The 17,867-nt window shown below is 38.4% G+C and overlaps 1 protein-coding gene across 1 annotated transcript in view; it reads right to left on the bottom strand.

Annotated features, from left to right (window-relative positions):
* The window catches only part of kcnn3 (potassium intermediate/small conductance calcium-activated channel, subfamily N, member 3), a 46,194-nt gene extending 29,626 nt beyond the window's left edge, over positions 1 to 16,568 (bottom strand). Inside the window, 3 exon segments of the mRNA XM_043260474.1 lie at positions 942 to 1,037; positions 14,354 to 15,418; positions 16,097 to 16,568. Of these exon segments, the coding sequence (XP_043116409.1) occupies positions 942 to 1,037; positions 14,354 to 15,373 (1,116 nt within the window). The 5' untranslated portion in view covers positions 15,374 to 15,418; positions 16,097 to 16,568.
* Between the last annotated feature and the right edge of the window lie 1,299 nt (positions 16,569 to 17,867).

Raw genomic sequence — 17,867 nt, 5'->3', positions numbered from 1 at the left:
TTCTCAAGAAACTGTCAAACAGCCACAAAATGACTCACTCTCAGGAACAAACGGCCCCAAAAATATCATAAATACTAAACGTCTCAGAGACGTTTGCGTGTGTGTATGAAGTAAAGACAGACTTAAAAGGAGTTGAAAGTGCCACTGTGTGTGTTTGGCTACTGAGTGTGCTGTGAGCGACTTTCCACTGCTAACCTTCCTATTAGCATAATGCTAATGAGCGGTTGAGTTCAGCTCCCCTTGCTGAGGGCAACAGCCTAAAACAACATTACTCATCTGTTCTGCACGCCACACTAAAGGGGGGAGGATGTAAACAAAAAAACAAAAACACAAATTTTGAATGTGATTTTTCCTCCTGTTTTTCTGCACTTTGACACCATCACAGTGTAGCACAAGCAGACTGATGCGATAGACGGAGGCGAGAGTGTTTTGTTTTACACATGTGATGAAGTGTAAATAACTATTAGAAACAGTCTTTACGTATAGGCCTACTGAATCATTATTTCAATTAAATCAGTGCTTACTAAAGCACTGTGAAGTTAGCATGTGATAATACGCCATTGTACTAAATATTTATCATATTTAAGTATTTTATTGAATGCCACAGTATTACTGCTGCACTCCATGTTTTCAAAAACCGTTGTAATACCTGGTTTACAGTACTTTTAGTTCAGTCAAAAGTTATGGACAAAATAGCTAAAGTTTTAGCCCAATTTTTCCAGCTAAAAAGGTCAATAGTATAGTATAGTATGCAGCTCTAGCACAGCTCACACAACAGACATTTTTCAAACCAAGCACATTTCTGTTGAATTTGTATGACCGTTATGAAATCTACATGAAATGACTCTCTTCTTCTTATCTCAATAATTGGAATTTGTCGATAGTAAGTTTGTTCACATTTTAATAACAGACACTAAGGTGAGATGATTTTTTGTATTTACCTGCACCTCTCGAGCATGGTAAGCGATGATTAGTCCAAGAAGAATGACGGTGGAAAGGCTGATAAGACACTTCAACGCCAGTGAATACATGGAGCTCTGTAAAACATATGCAAATAATGTTATTAGCACGCTCACAATTATTATTTTTCAGAGAAAAAATATTTTCAGGTGCTAACCCTTAATGTTCCCAAAGCAAATAAAGAGCTAGTTCAGTCAAAAATTAAATGTCTCACATTGTCATTCCAAACTCATGCGGCTTCACGAAATCTAAAAAGGTTTTTTCTTCATGCAGTTTCAGTGAATGAGGACTTAAGTTTTCAAGCTTCAAAAGGATGCAAAAGCATCAGAAAAATGGTCCATATGACTGCTCAAGCCGTACGATAGGTCTGTGTGATGAACAGACGGACGTTTTTAATCATGTGATAAAATGTCCTGCAATGAGATCATATCAGAGGCTTACATATGTTACTTTTTTATGAATAGCAACTGGAATATCACGCGCAACTATCCATCACAGGAATACATTGCATATAAAATATGCTAAAACAGAAAACAGTAATAAACCTTGTAGTAATATTTTACCGCATTACTGTACATTAGTGTATAAATACAGTTTTACTGTATTTTGACCAATAAATGCAGCTGGTTAAATTAAGACATAAAAAACATACAAACTCATGGGGCCTTTTCCAAACTCTTCAAAGGTTGACAGCGCCACGCCTCATTCACTATTATTTTGTTATAATATATGTGATATTGTTTAAAAAAATGTACATTTTGTGTTCTACATAAGACAAATAATCCTCCGACATGAGGAGGAGTAAATGATGACAGAATTTTCATTTTTAGGTCAACTATCTCTTTAAATAAGAAATGAACAGCACAATCACAGCATGTGCATCTGTGCCATACAGTCTGCCAAGACATTTTTAGTGTCTTTTTATAATCTATGGATTACATGCACATCACTTTCAATCACACCATACACACACAATGCCATGGTTACTCAAACAAGCGTCTCCCTGTGTGTGATTGCAGGGATCTCAACTTGACACCTAGAAATACACTACTACCTGCTGAACTCATCACAATTTTCATTTAACACACACACACACACGCGCAGACACAGCTTGCTTAAACTATCCCCTGCCTGAAAAGCAAAAGTTTTAAATTGTTTCCAGCCTGAGCCTCGATGACGTCCAGCTGAACCGCACACATTATTAGATTGGCCACCCGTGGGCCTAATTTAAGGCTCTGTACTGGAAGCATTATTCTACACGGACAGACAGTGGTGTCTGGGGGACCCACGGCTCCTCAAACAGTCTCTCACTCTCACACTGACACACACACACACACACACACGTATATAAACACACAAGGAGCACAAACAAACTGTACCCATCCAGGGGCTAACAGCTTATCAATACAGCAACTGCTGTGTTTCAGTCTCTGTCAGGCTTCCAAACGAGTCTTAGAGATGATTTTCTCTAATGGGTGGAAAGATTGATCGGCCCTATAAGCTCAACGTGATTTATTCGGACAGGACATGTTCCTTCATCAATGTCACTGCTGGTTTTGGAACAACATCAGGGATTCCGCTCATGTTGGTTATTGTTACTGTTAAAGCTATGACTTTCCGGAAACTAACTTTAACGCACAAAAAATATAACAAATATGCACAGACAATAATGCGAATGCACAGTTGAACTTGAACTAAGGTACAAGCTAGTCAGAATGCATAACTCAGATCCTGAATAAGCCATTTCTGTAACAACAAACCCCACATAGTGGAGCATAAATAACAATTTCGGAAATAAAGAAAATCATATGCATAAAGCGTGAAGAATTTACAACATAAATTTCGAAACTTCGAAAAAAATATAAAATGTTTATACCCTCAGGTAAATCAGCTTTGCTGTAAAATGATGATGACATCCATTCCTTGACACACAATTTCAAAACACACATAAAAGCATAATATGACACATCAAAATAACAGTAACATGATACAAGTGCTCCAGACTCTACCACTCGACCCAACTAAATGAAACGTATCATAAATTATATAAATTTATATAATTATACAAATCATATAGCTGTAAAAGTACTAATGCTAATACTAAATAGCAATATTAAAATACTGATACTTTAACATGATCATTATAGGCATTTATTCCAAGGGAAATATTGGCAATTTTAGTGTTTTATGTTGATAAATATTTTACGTTTGATAAATTTTTCCAAATTGACATTTCAAAATTTCACACATTAATATAATTTTCAACATATTTTATCTTTGTTACTAAAATTATACATACAGCAAGTCAATAAAAATTATGACTATAATGAATAATTTAATTATAGTCCATTTTATTTTTACTGAATTGATATATAATTAATAACATATTACAGCATGATGTAATATATTACATGAAATAATAAATCATTTTATGCATAATCTATATTATTTATATAATGATGTACAATTTAATAATGCAAAAAAGTATTATATTATGTACAGTTTCAACTTCTTTGGGTACAGTGCATATTTAATACGAAAGGGACCCTTGCAGACTCTTGGTGCTACTGTGAAATATTGACTAAATTAAAAGGAAATCTAAGAACTAAAAAAACTATAAAAATGTGAGCCTTTAAATGAAAACATGTAATGTCAGACACCGCGTAAAGTTGAGAGAGATCTTTACCGGAGGCTTTTTGTTGAGGGTGCTAAATATATTTAATGCATATGCGGTCTTGAAGGTCAGAACTTCAATTTTGCTCTCCTCTACGTGTTTTTTTTCCTCCTTTTTTTGATGATGTGCTACCATCCTACTAAGTGAGCCCTCCTTGTCTGTGAGATGACTATTTTATCTCATGTTAAATACAAGTGTGTGAACGGAGAGTATGACGACTCAGACTTGGGCTAGATTAGCAGTTATTGATCCAGGTCATGATGGACACCATGCAGAGCTAATAGGCTTTCTGAGCTCCATTAACTCCATCAGCATTCTCTCGCACGCTCAACATCTTCCTTTCATTTTTCCTCTATCTATTCAACATCCTCTCTTTACATCTCCCTGGTCCTTTCATAAACACTGAACAAATCGGCTCTGACGTCTGAATACACAGTCATCTTCGAGCCTTCTGTCTGTCACGAACAAGCTCGCGCACAAACACACACACACGCACATTCGCAGTTGAATGTACCGCCACAAATGCACACAGTCATCTGTGATTCTAATGTAATTACTTCCTCTTGTTTCAATTTCTTCATTTGCTGCTGATGTTGGGTGAAGTGACTCACTTGAAAATTCTCAAACCCAAGCCACATGCAACGTTCGCACACGCTAAACCGAGAGATTTTTCAGATCCTGACACACAAACAACACTCGCAGCTTAGCCACGAGAGGAAGGATGGCGTCTTCACACACACAAGCCGAAGATAAAACAAGCGCGGCACAAAAATCCTTCAGGAATATTTGGATATTCAAGACCAAAGAAAATACAAGGGGGAAGAGATGGACCACAATGGAACGTGAGAAATCAAAATATGGTGGATGGTAAAACAACCAATTGCCTTTTTGATGGTTTGTTTATATTAGTGCTTAAAAAATGAATTGCGTTAATCAGTCATGGACTGTTATTAAATACGATTAATCACAAGTTTAAAATACTAGGGTTTAAAATGTGTTGAAATAAAGAAATTCATGACAAACTAATATAAAGAAACAGACCTCTCCAGACCACACCTCCACCAAGTATGAGACATAATCATTATTCTTCTGTTTTTATTATCAGCCTTTGTACTGGCAAATAATAAAAACTAAATAAATAAATACAAATATTTTCTTGTGACCTTACGTGCAGTATTACGACAAAATGCATTATGAGAAAGCACATGTTCTTGAGCTGCATTAGAGATAGCATTAGCATCATGCTACATACAACAATTATGAGATTAATATTACACTTCTACTCACTTTAAACCACCATTGTTTGTTTGTGCTAACCTCCCTTTGCGGTCACATGTGGAATATGGCCATTTACTGTTGTTAAAATATGCTATTTCTATAATTTTTGTATGGCTGTACTAATTAGCATTTCAGATGCTACACATTCATTATTATGAAAATATCAAAATTTCAAGAAAATCACATACAAACCATATCCTATCGTAATTATTTATTATCTTATAGTGGCTGTCATGTTTCTGCTGTGTAAAAGCCTTAACATGTAATTTACGAACATTTTTAGCACGATTTGAGCTAAATATGCTACATTTCTGATACTATTAGTGTTAAATGTATTGCTGATTTGAAATGTGTTATTAAAATGTAATCAGGTCAAACAGTTTCATTAGAAAATGGACTTATATTTCTATTTTCGACAGCTGCCAGGGCTACTACCAAGATGGCCACTGACTGGACCAAGCCTTAAAGGGACTTCATCCAGGGCAAAAAAAGATTTGCAGATGATTAATATCACTGTATGTGCTGTGTTATGTGTTTTCCCCTTTATTCGGAGCACTCTGTCTAAGTCAAGCAGTCTAATGATGTGAGCCCTCTGGCCAAACCAATCACACGCGCCACACTTTATCATTCACCCTGAGACCTACACTCACCCCATACAGAAATACACAGCAAATAAACCACAATCAAGCTCTATAAACACACACACAACACAATAAATACATCACCAGCACAAACACACACACGCACCCAACCCCAGCTGGTAATACGAGAACATGATCCGCTTCGCCTTTACAAGGAAATTTTATTGCTCAGTGGCTGCTCATTCGTAGCTCAGTAGACTTTGAGTTTTTAGTTTTGTTACTTGAACTTTTGAACTTGAACTGTTTTAGTTTTAAAAAAGTAGTGAAGCTTTTTAGCATAACTACATTTTACAGCAGATGGTATCATAACTTGAAGCGGGTATAGGATTTAGAAAATCTTGCCGTTTTGATTAGCAAAAAATTCAGCAATAAACATGTATTTTCTGTTAACTTTTAGACGTTTTCGGTCTTTTTGCAGCAGTTTCTCTTACAAAATACTAATGAGATATCTTTGTAACAAAGAAAAATAAAAGATTGCTGTGACTGAATTATGATGTCGACATTTACTCCGAGTCTATAGTAGTAAATGCTCTGTAATGCAGGTAAATATGATTTATACCCATTTATCCAAACCAGTATTAAAGAAAGACAATCAAAATATAGGCACATTTCTAAGGAGTACTATGCAAAAAAATTCTTTTTTGCTTGTAGGAGAAACAATTGAGTTATTTAACAGCCATTTGATTGACATTTTTCATTCCTATATGTCAAGCTGATTTGGTTAGTTGAGATATCAATATATCAATATATCAATGCATGACTTGTAAATATATTTAAATGTATTCTGCAAATGAATAAATGTTAAAACAGCTTGCCATATTTCTATTGAGTTACCCATCGATGCTATTTGTTAAACCACAAAACGAAAAAAGGTGAAAAAAAAACCACACACCCACCTCCACCAAAATCAAAATGTTACAAAAACAGTAATGTATCTTACTTAATGAAAAACACACACACAGATAAGCCCAATTACACAAGGACTGGCACACACACACACTTGATTACACACTGACATACACCATTACACCCCTGAAAACCCAATTACACACTCAGAGGCCAAGGAAAAAAATGGAAACACACACAGCCTCAGCTACATGCACACAGTAACAGTACACACACATACATTAAGCTTAACATTAATGGCCATTCAAGGGTCTTTTTAATTCAGTGCACTATTGCTCCTTCACTGACCCTTCCTCTGGCTGTCCATCTCTCCTCTTTCCTCTCCTTCTCCCCCTTGCACTCTCTTTTTCTCTATGTACTGATGATTATTGCTCCCATGAGAGTGCTGTAATAGCGTTAGCGTGGCAGGAGTGGGATTAGGGTCCCTCAGCCCACTGGATCACCCCTTGTATATGTGTCTTAGAGATGGATTACACACAAACACAGGTAGGGACTTTCCACTGACTCCTATTGTTTAATAATGAGCTAAATACATGTTCAATCTTTCATTCTCAGATTTAAAGTGCAATTCCCTATGATTGTAAAGCTGAATTACTCCAGTATTCAGTGTCACGTGATCCTTCAGAAATCATTCTATACGTTGATCTGGTGCTCAAGAACGTTTCTTATTATTCGTAAGGTATTTACCTGCATATAAAACCCCATATATACACACAGACCCCCATGACCTTGTTCAAGGCAACAGGTTGATCAACTGAGGCACCTGAACGCTTCCTCACATCTACTAAACAAGTCTAAGCCGAGATGTTCCCCAGGGAGGCATGACAGAGCGAGGAGGGTGTGAAAATTAAGTATTGATTTGACAGTGGCTTTTTCCAGGTATTTAGGGTTGTTAAGGGTCGAGCAGACGTGTGATGAGCTGGAGGATGTATTCAAGGCATGCTACTTTGTGCATTTGTACAAGCACTGAACAGTTTTATTCACACCTAAATTGACCTTTATATGCTATACGATGGGAAAATATTTGAGGTTTTGCATTATTTTAAATAAAGAAATTGAGATGATTTGCTTCCACTGAAGCTCAAGACGCTCTTTGCATCGTCGCATATCACGCTGGAGAACATGATCATTAGGTTTTCATCAGGAGTTCATCAGCAGTGCTGCTGTCAATGAAGCAAAAGAGGAAAACCAAATACGAACACAATCTTATACCCATTTTTATGCTAGTAATATCATTTGCAATGAAAAAGAAGTGCATTAAATCTGAAAAGGCTAAGTAGAAGCATTTTCATTAGTGGTCTCAGACTTTTGGACTCCTGTGTACAGCATATTCATATATCAGCTGGGGTTTAGGACAGCAATACAATTATTTTGCAGTAATGTAAGGACCTAGTTAGCTAGTTAATATGTGACAAGGTGGCTAATTCGTACAAATTCATATGGATCATTCAAGGTTTTGCTAAATCGTATATGTATTTTAAGAGTTGACAATTCATATGAATTAGTACAAATGACCTACACCTAACGCTGGCCCTACTCGTCACTGTGGTTTAGACAAATCGTAAAAAAACGATTAGCCACCTCGTAAAATACATACAAATTGGTCATGAGACTGCGTCGGATAAAACACAACAAACAGTGATAGTAACATGCAAAGTCTCCGATTTCACACTGCACTTTTTCATGCTGCTCTTATCAGCTCTCTCCTGTTCTTTTACCTGTCTATTTATGGAAGGAAGGATGTGTACAGAGTGTGAATGGACTAGACATCTTCTGAGAATTTTCAGCTGAGCAAGTACGAACACATATACACACAATGCTTAACATCAGTTAACATCATCACACATTCACACAGTCATATAAATGATAGGAAAACTGATGAGGAAAAGCAGGTGTGCATTGTTTTTCTAACAGTTCAGCCTGAATTAAATTATTCTGCTCATACATATACTGTTGTGCAACAACACAAGTCACTGTTCAGATGTTTTACTTCAAGACATTTGCGTGATATTTGTCCTTAAATAGCTCTTGTGTGTACAACTAATCTCATCCTAAGCCTCTGTTGTCAATTCTAAACAGCAGTTTAAAACTAGTAACAGAGGCTTGGGTTATTGATATGTAGACCAATACAGTTATCGGAAAAAGAGAGAGAAGCACCTTTGAAATAATTTGGCGAAGTGATATGGAACTGTTATATAGTAAAGACCTGTGGAATTAACTATTTCAGTTTCCTAAAAAGAAATTGCATGTCTTACATCATATCCTAACCAGGTGCAATGCAATAAGAGACAAGCAATTTGTTTTTCCACAGCAGGCACAAATCACAACAAAATCAATTAAAAATCACAGCCAATCAGAAGAGAATATGGGCAGGCTCTTTCCCCAAGTGTTCTGCACTCACAACGAAACAGATGAGTAACTACTGTAACCTAATTCATCAATACAGCCATTTTAAGTGGTTAAAAATACACACAGAGTGACTGAAACAATATTTGGAATTAATGAAACACGCTTGATGGTTCACAGCTTTAACGTTTATATTTCTGTTGATTTTTTTTTTAAGATCTGAGGTAAATTGTCCATGTTTTTTTGTTTTTTTTTGCAGCATGGCTATAAATGTCAAACAAAATGATACTGAAACTCACATTAACATTAAACAAAACATAATCAGTACCTGTTATAATATAATATGTTTGTATGCTGTCGCCAGCCGCGACAGAAACCGTTTCTAAAATAGAATTAGGTATGGCATCGTTTCGTGGCATTGCGTCTTGTTCGAACGTTCATCAACCAAACAGAATCAAGCATTCAACGGCCCTTTAGGAAAAGACTACAGAAATTATATGCATATTAATTCAATAAAATAACTGTAATTAATCATGGTAGATTAGCAAAAAAGTTGCTTTAGAAGACAACTGTGCTTTATTTCACTGATTATAAGTAATCTCCGACGGTAGTTAAATAACTCGTTTAGGGAATTTGAGTTGGTCATTGTTATTACATAATTTTTAAATCAGCGTTTTAAATTGACAGTCATGTGTGCACCTATTCCCATCCAGCATACACACTTCACATACCGAACTAGTCTTCATTTTCGTATGCTCAAACACAGAAAGCATGCTTCAGCTTCTTTGCTTTGATGTGCACATGACTACAATTTCAAACGAGAAAGGAGCTTTAAGAGGTTAGGAAAATGTTTTAGACATAAGGGGTTTCCATCAGGAGCTTCATCCTTTCAAAAGCAGCTGTCTCACACACACACAGTTCAAGCAGTGCAGTAAAGCCATCAATAGGTGCTTGATGGTGTGCAAAGGTGATTATCAATAATCGATATAGCCGGTTACTCAGAGATTTGAGTGTTCGCCAGCATCTAAGCAGTCACTTTCCCTTTAATTTCCTCCACAATCACTCCAGATGCTCCACCGTCCATTCACATAAACTTGTTTCATATGGGAGATAGTATACTGGGTATTTGAGGAGAGGTAATTCCCCATTAGATGAGTCGAGTCAAACAGAAGCTGTTTGGAGGATGTGGAAGAGCATCAGCATCTCACATGTCTCTGGACCTTCAGCAGTAATGCACTGAGAGAAAAGCCCTTTAATTGCTCTGAGGGGCGATGCAGCACTAACAGGATTCTATTGTGCTGTTTTATAATGGCTATAATGGTATACAATCAGCATGGCCATTATTCATGTGCAAACTTGACTCACTCACCCGTTTTCCATCTCAAATAAAGAGATTTTATTACAGCCTTTCATTTCATCTCTCCTAACACTCACTCGCTTTTCTCTCCCTCTCCAATAACACTCCCCCGTTCACCGCCCACTACAATAACAGAGAGAGAGAGAGAGAGAGAGAGAGAGCGAGAGAGCACTAAGGGATAGCGAATACGAGAAAGAAAGGAGAAAGATATCCAGAACAAGAATAATTACCCGGAGAGAAGAGGAAAGGAATTGTCAGAGAGAGGAAAAGGAAAAAGAGTGCAAGTACGAGAGAGAGTGAAAGAATGAGAAAAGAAGAGAAAAACATGAGTGGGTGAGACAGAGAGAAAAAGAGAAGTAACGTGTAAGTGGGAAAAAGGGAGAGACAGAAAAAGAAACCCACAGGGAAGACAGGCAGCAAAAGAGAGATACTGAGACAGAACAAATTTCCTATACGTCTGCCATATCAGAAGCACCTGCAGAACAAGGACCACGGCCACAAGTAGAAGTGATTTCCAGACTACATGCTGAGACAGATCCATTCAGAACAGTGCCAGATTCAAGAGAACACCTCATAACACTCGCACAAACCCACTCGTGCGCAGACATACACTTCAGACGGCTGCACTGTTCCAAAACCCACTGTGCATTTTAGGCAGCACAAAGGTTTGTTCATGAGAAATATGCAATAGTTATTCTGCCTTCTAAGAGACCTCTTTTTAAACAAAAGCATCAGCTCATAAAATGTAGCCTTTGACAGCAATGCAATCCCAGAATTCATCGTGTTGAGCTCGAAGAAATAAATCAATTCAAGATGGACGATGAAGCACGGGAACTGTTGATTGTAATAAACAATCGTTCTGCAATGATCAGTAAAACAGTCCAGCGTCATAAAAGAATGCTCTACTGGAATCAACTGAACCTTTGCAAAAGACCCGCCCTCCTTAGTTACTGTAGCTATGTCAAATCAAAACATCTGTTCTCAAACGTTAAAAAAAATACATTGCAGGAGCAAGGAGGGCACAGACAAAAAGCAACGGTGAAGACAGAGCTACTTTTGGAATAAAACAAAGTCTTAGTTTTCAAATATTGTAATACATTCAAGCAATACTTTTTTGTGGATCTTTACTACATTGTGACGGCTCGCTACACTTAAAGCAGCACATAAACAATTATATTTCCTTAAATTTACTAGATAAGCACCAAATAGTCATCAATGAACATCAAAAGATATTGTATTTCTTATATTTGTTTGTCTGATGAAAATGGTATACTCGCATTATAACTGCAGACCTCCCTGCAAAGCTCCAATTGATATAGCGTCCCAAATCTTACTGATATTATCCAATATTTATGTGCGCTATGTGTTGTGTAGCAAAGGTACCCAGTCAAACCCCACTGAAATCTGAGGGTACTGAATGCCTTCATAAAGCAGACCACATCACATACAAACGTACCTAATATTTATGTGCGCTATAATTTTTGAAAGCATATTTGAGTAACCAATTGTTATCTTAGCAACACGACATTATCAGACATTATTAGGTTTCTTTAAAACAACTGAGGGTTGAGTATACCTGCATAAACTTCCAAATAACTTCCTGTCACCAACACAAATTAGGCAACTGACACCAAAGCTACATAAGTCGACAGCGAGCTCAGCTCTGTCTGTTCCTTACTTACTCACACACATACATTCCGCCTTCAATCTGAGACTGTGGCTATTACAGTGGAAAATATTTCACCTTGACATGATGTGTCAGTTAGATTCAATCCTTTTAACGTAACATCACAAGAATCAGTCACTTACCTAACTCCAGCCTCACAGTTTTGTGATTTGGAGACTTCGGCTTTATATAAAATGTTACTAGTCTGTAATTAAGCTGAAGTCAAAGCCAGTTTTTGAGTAATGCTATGTAGGCAGTTACGACCACTTCGATCGTCAATCAAGCAACACTTGATTCTTAGCTCAAGAGCCGACTGCGAGGATGTGTGTTCTCGCCTCCCATGAATTCAAAACTTATGCAGAGCAAAACGGAGGTTTGTCATGCATAAATGAAGAAAGTGTACTTCATATTCCTCCAGAATTTATAAATCTAAAATTTATAAAGCTACACCACTTTCAGTATTAAACGTTTTGGCTTTTGACAGCATGCTGTTGATTTTGACAAACAATTTTGACTAATTTCTTAGTTCTTTACAGTAAGACACTTACGATGGACATCTAGAGAGTGTGGATGGTTTAAAAGCTGAAATATGTAGCTAATTACTTCTGGCAATGTGGAAATTACATGGTTTATTGGCTTTACCTGGTCATAACACATCGAAAGACCAGACATAACTCCACAGAAAATCATGTGAAGTGATTATTTCATGTTAGTTTCATGGTGGCACATATAAACGCTTTTATTCTTCCACTGTAAGAGACATACCATAAATACAGAGCCCTGCATATGATATTGTGGCCATACATTAATATTTTGTTCCCACAATTTCTTTTTAGTTCAATAGTGGGTAACTACACTGAATTAAAATGATAGATATAAGATGAATGATAGTATAATGTGGTGGCAACTGAACTAAAATGAGGAAACACGGCCATGTCAACAAATTCTTAATTCATGGTCACAATATCCATTTTTAACCACATGCTATGTGTTGGGAGCTGTATGTAAAAATGTTTGCTTGTTTTTAAAAGTGAGGGATGATTCAAAATGTTCCTCTGGGAACTTGTTTGGATCCAGAACCTTTGTTAAATAAGTTTCCAAACCTTTCTTAAATCACACAAATATCACTGATCTCTACCCCACTCAAGAAATCTCCCAGACAGCTGTTCAAAATTCCTTCTAAGCTTACAGACATCTGATCCAGCAGCATTGCTAACCTTTAATGTGTACTGCACATGTGTATGTTTACTAAGATAGACAGCTATTTAAAACATTCATGCTCACGCCAGATACACAGGTGCATCATTATTACCCTCTCTTTGAAAAAGGCGACAAATGCCATACCGATTCTCCATGGATGTTTGTTTTGAGAGCTGATTTTCAACTTAGCCTGTGCAACGCGATACCTTTCAACCTCGAGATAACAGAAGTTCCTGTGATTAGGCACTTTGTGCCCATTCAAACTGAGACAGCTCATGAATGCGACTTCCGAAAAACATTTATTTATATCTCTGATGATTAAGTTGCTTGATTATTGTTGGTGTTTGTGGCAAAAATCACGCATTCGCATCGCACTTCTAAATTTGGTCACTCCAAATGAGTCACTTTTCGCAGATCATTTGCTTTAAACAGAAATTTCTGTCATCATCTATCCGCCCTCACCTCGCTTGGAACCTGTGACTTTTTCCTGTAGAACACACAAGCAGTTACTATACGGTCAAAGCCGCTATGCTCCATTAAGTAAAACGCAACTTGGCTGTGAAAGCCAGTTGCAAAATTTGCTTGGTTTACAAAAGATAAATAAACAAACAGAATTAATGACGCTATATTATTTTGAGGTGTAGTGTTGGCGGGTGTAGCAATGTCCGTAGCACCACTCAATCAACTGAGAATACGCATGACCAGCCTGAACCCGATGCAAAATTTGTGAGTGGAAATCTTCTAACCTCCTGCAAATTTCATCTTTTTTTTAGATTTCATCCATGAAATTTCCTGAACAATAGTGCACTTGACCACATCTTAAATTAAGAGCTTGTTATATGGGAAAACATGGAAACACAGCGGAAATCTGACATGCAAGAGCCAATGAGTGGTGTAAGCACGTGGGTAGATTAATATTTATATAAATAGGAGTATAAATGAAGTCAAAGCAACATTTTGTGATTAGAAGACTTGGATTGAATTCATAGGAATTGTTACGTTTTGGTTACATGGACATTCAATGGGCGGACAAAAATGTAACAACATTAGGGTGAGTAAATGATGACAGAGTATCCTTATTGGATGAACTATCCCTTTAAGCGATTTTCATCTGGTTAAACATCTGCTCTGGCGCATTATGGTTCATTGTAAACTTGTGTACCGCTTTACAGGCTGCACTACATGGTGTATGGCTGTATCCGAGTTTCACCATTGTAACAGGAACGGAATATGGGAAGCACACACATACTCTCATTCTCATTCACACACAGAGCAGGACCAGCAGGATGTGTGCTCAAGCCCGACTCGGAACACAAAGTCCTCACCTTACTGTAGACACCCCAGGACAGCTCGGTCTCAATCACCATGACAACAATGCCAAACATGCCGAATATGAGCGCATAGTCACTAAGTCTCTTCCTCTTTTCGAACAGCGCCCTCCTGTGGCCTAGTTTGTAGCCAATGTTCTGATTCTTACGTTTAGGGGCTTTGGAAGCGGTCCTTCCCGGGCCTCCCACGACAGCGCCGCCCCTCCTTCCATTAGTCCCGCCCCCAGCCACGCCCCCAAGCACCCCCCTGCTGTCAGAGAGGGCGTGGTTCTGGTGGTAGATGGACATTTGATTGGCCGAGGCCTCGAGTTCGTAAGCGTGTCCGTAAGGCGCATCCTCTTTCGAGGAGATGACGATCTCTGGGGGGTTCTGGGATTGCGACTGACTGTGTTGAGAGGAGGCCGCAGTCGCCTGGCTCACGCTCGCCCCGCCCTCTTTGGTGTCACTTCCGCTGTCGGACTCGATGAGGTTCCGGCGGGAGGCGCTGAGGCGGCTGAGTGGCTTCATCACACCGCCGCTGTACTTGCACGAGCTCATGGCGATCTCGGTAAAGGGGTTACTGTCCCGCCTGTGCACCAGGGGACTGGCCTGCCTGTGCTTACACCCCCTCTCTCGCTCCCTCTGCTCTCGCTCAGTGGAAGGCGAATGAGAAGAGTAGAACAGCGCATTGTAGACGGGCGAAGTCTCCCCGCTTAGGCTGTGTTGACTGCCCAGGCAGGAGGAGAGCGGCGTGCTGGTGGGGTGGAGCGCGTTGGGGATTGGCGTGGACAGCTGGGGTGTTGTGGACAGGGGCAACTTGGGCAGCGATGCCGGGGGAAGGTTTGGCGTGGTGGGCGACGGAGTGCCATTGAGACGCTCCAGGCTGCTGTTGCCTCCCGTGTGATTCGAGTGGTTGGTCCCAGGGTAGTTGCCAGAGAGGGAGGCATGGGAGAGACCACCGAGAGGGAGGGGCAGACGTTGCTCTTCGTCTTCGCTCCCGCTGAGAAGGGCCAGACTCAGAGAGGGAGGGGGATCCATGGCAACCAGGCTCCAGCAGGTTTGTTTGTGCTCTGCTCCTCAACTCTGGAGTTTAGTTGGAGGGAGAGATAGGAAGAGAGAGAGAGAGAGAGAGAGAGAGAGAGAGAGAGAGAGAGAGAGAGGGAAGAACGGATTGTTATGTTATTTATAACCGAATAAAATTAGCAGGTGAAAGGGAAGCTGGATTAAATGGGGGACTCCCCTCATGTTAATAAACCAAGGATGGACTGAAAGTGTTGGGTGACACTGAGCTGTTGCAATGTTGCTTGAGGAGTTCATGTGGAAGATTTTTGGCGAGTGGAAAAAAGAGAAAACTGATGAACCTATGAACCCGTCCACATCTACTAATCGCTCTGAGCTCTCTCTCTCATTCTCTCTCTATCGCCTTTTCTCTTCCTCCCTCTCTGACACCCCCTCCTCTCCTCTCGCTCCTTCCAGCAATATCTGTCACATAAATGCAAGCAAGAGTCTCTGTATTTTTAAAGTAACTTATGCAATGGTCAAATCGTGGCCTCTGGACTGACCTGTGACAATTGCAAGACTCATCACATTACCATCACTGCTTTGAATTATTTGGGCATTCGAGTTGCATCTAAAATACACACCAGAACGCATCGTTTTAGTAATTCTGTGCGTTCATAATCGTGTAGAAATAGTTAGACCTCAGGTATAGATGACAGAGAAAGACGTTCAATGAAATGAAAATCAAACCGTCTCACTTACCTCTCTCCTGTCAGTCTATCTCCACCTTCATATGGTGATTTCAAAAGCAGTGCAACAATATTCCTCCACACTTTTTCTTTTTCATGTTGTCAAAATCATGCCAGCGTTTCTTCTCCGCTCCGTTGTCAAGCAGTGATTCCGGGTTTTTAACGACAGAAGTATAAACCGCTATTTCTTAAAACGAGACTCCTACAGACGAAAGCTGTTGCGTTTAACACCTGAACAAGGATCCAAATAAAAGCGGAAAATAAATTGCGGGAAAGGGATTTAGTGCGCTGTTTAATATTTCAGGAAATACATCCACCCGTTGTGTTAATTACCATTATTCGCCTCATGTGAAGAAAAGCGCTTTAAAGTAGCATCTGGATATGAATAACGGTGAAAGTAGCGATAGTCTGATATTGTGTAGAAATGGATGCATGTCCTCCAGCTCTCACTCTGACAGCACGTCTCTCATTCCCTCTCTCTCTCTCTCTCTCTCTCTCTCTCAACTTCTCTTTTGGGCTCCGTCTCTCCGCCCTGGTCCCTCCTCTCTGCTCCTCTCATTGGACACACATCGCTGAACCAAACAAATAAGCTCTGAAAAAAACTAGAGAAGAACATTTAATTTAGAAAAACCACCTGCCTCCTCCACTGCTGTTCCCGCTTTCCTAGCACAAATCTAAAAAAAAAAAATAAAAAAAAAAAAATAAATAAATAAAATAGCTAACGAAATAAAAAGTAAATAATGCAGTTATTATTATCGTTATTATTATAGTCCTTGTTGTTAATTTAAATATAATAATATAATATATGATTAATATACATGTAAATCATGAAATAAAAATCTTGCACTTGCACAGAAAAAGCTAATTACAAAAACAAATTACATTTAATCAAACAGATGTGAACACTATAAACTGCGATGATTATATGGTGCGATTAATAAATAAATAATACAACGATTAATATTATTATTAATATTATTATCAGAGTTGTTAATTATAATAACGATGATGTTGATTAACTATAACTTAATTGTATTGTTTATAATAAAATGTTGATGAATGATAATACATAATTAAATAAAAGTGGCCAAATCAATTATTATTATTATTGCAATAGTTGTTGTTGATTATAATGTATTATAATGTTGTATGATTATTTTATTAAATGCTGAAAAACAATAATAAATGATTAAATAAAAGTGGCCAATGAAATAAGTAAATATGCACTCATGAAATAATGAAACTTGTAGCTAATACTAAGTTACAAGGTTACAATAACTGTTATAATAACCAACTAAATTTTTTGTATGTATGTGTGTGTGTGTGTGTGTGTGTGTGTGTGTTTATTTAGAAAGAGAGAATTTTTTCAGCACGGTTTCTTCATAGGTCATTAATGTAAGAGCTTAAAAAAAAAAAAAAAAAAAAACATGAACTTTTCACTGCAGGTTGTCACTTTGGCACAACTTAATTTGACAAAAGAAGTTAGCAAAGACAAGCAATTAAATTTAAGATATCCATTTTAGTGTGCTGTCAGCTTGCTGTGCCATAGTCTGCACAGTCAACAAATCATGACAGATCTTGTCAAAGTCTCATCAGCATAGGTGTATAAACACACAGCTGCCACAGCAGGTCAAAGCCCACCAACAGGTGGCCAAGGGCACAGCCGCTAGCCAACTTCCCACGAAACTAGACCTAACTGCCCCTTTGTCAAAAACAACACTTGTCACCGGGAAATACACGGCTGCTGGTGCCAGTCCAACAGACATCCCCTGAGCTGATGAGTC

This window comes from Puntigrus tetrazona, chromosome 16, assembly GCF_018831695.1.
Source record: "Puntigrus tetrazona isolate hp1 chromosome 16, ASM1883169v1, whole genome shotgun sequence".
Classification (NCBI taxonomy): Eukaryota; Metazoa; Chordata; class Actinopteri; order Cypriniformes; family Cyprinidae; genus Puntigrus; species Puntigrus tetrazona.
The sequence above is the reverse complement of the archived record's forward strand: the minus strand, read 5'-3'. Positions and strand labels throughout refer to the sequence as shown.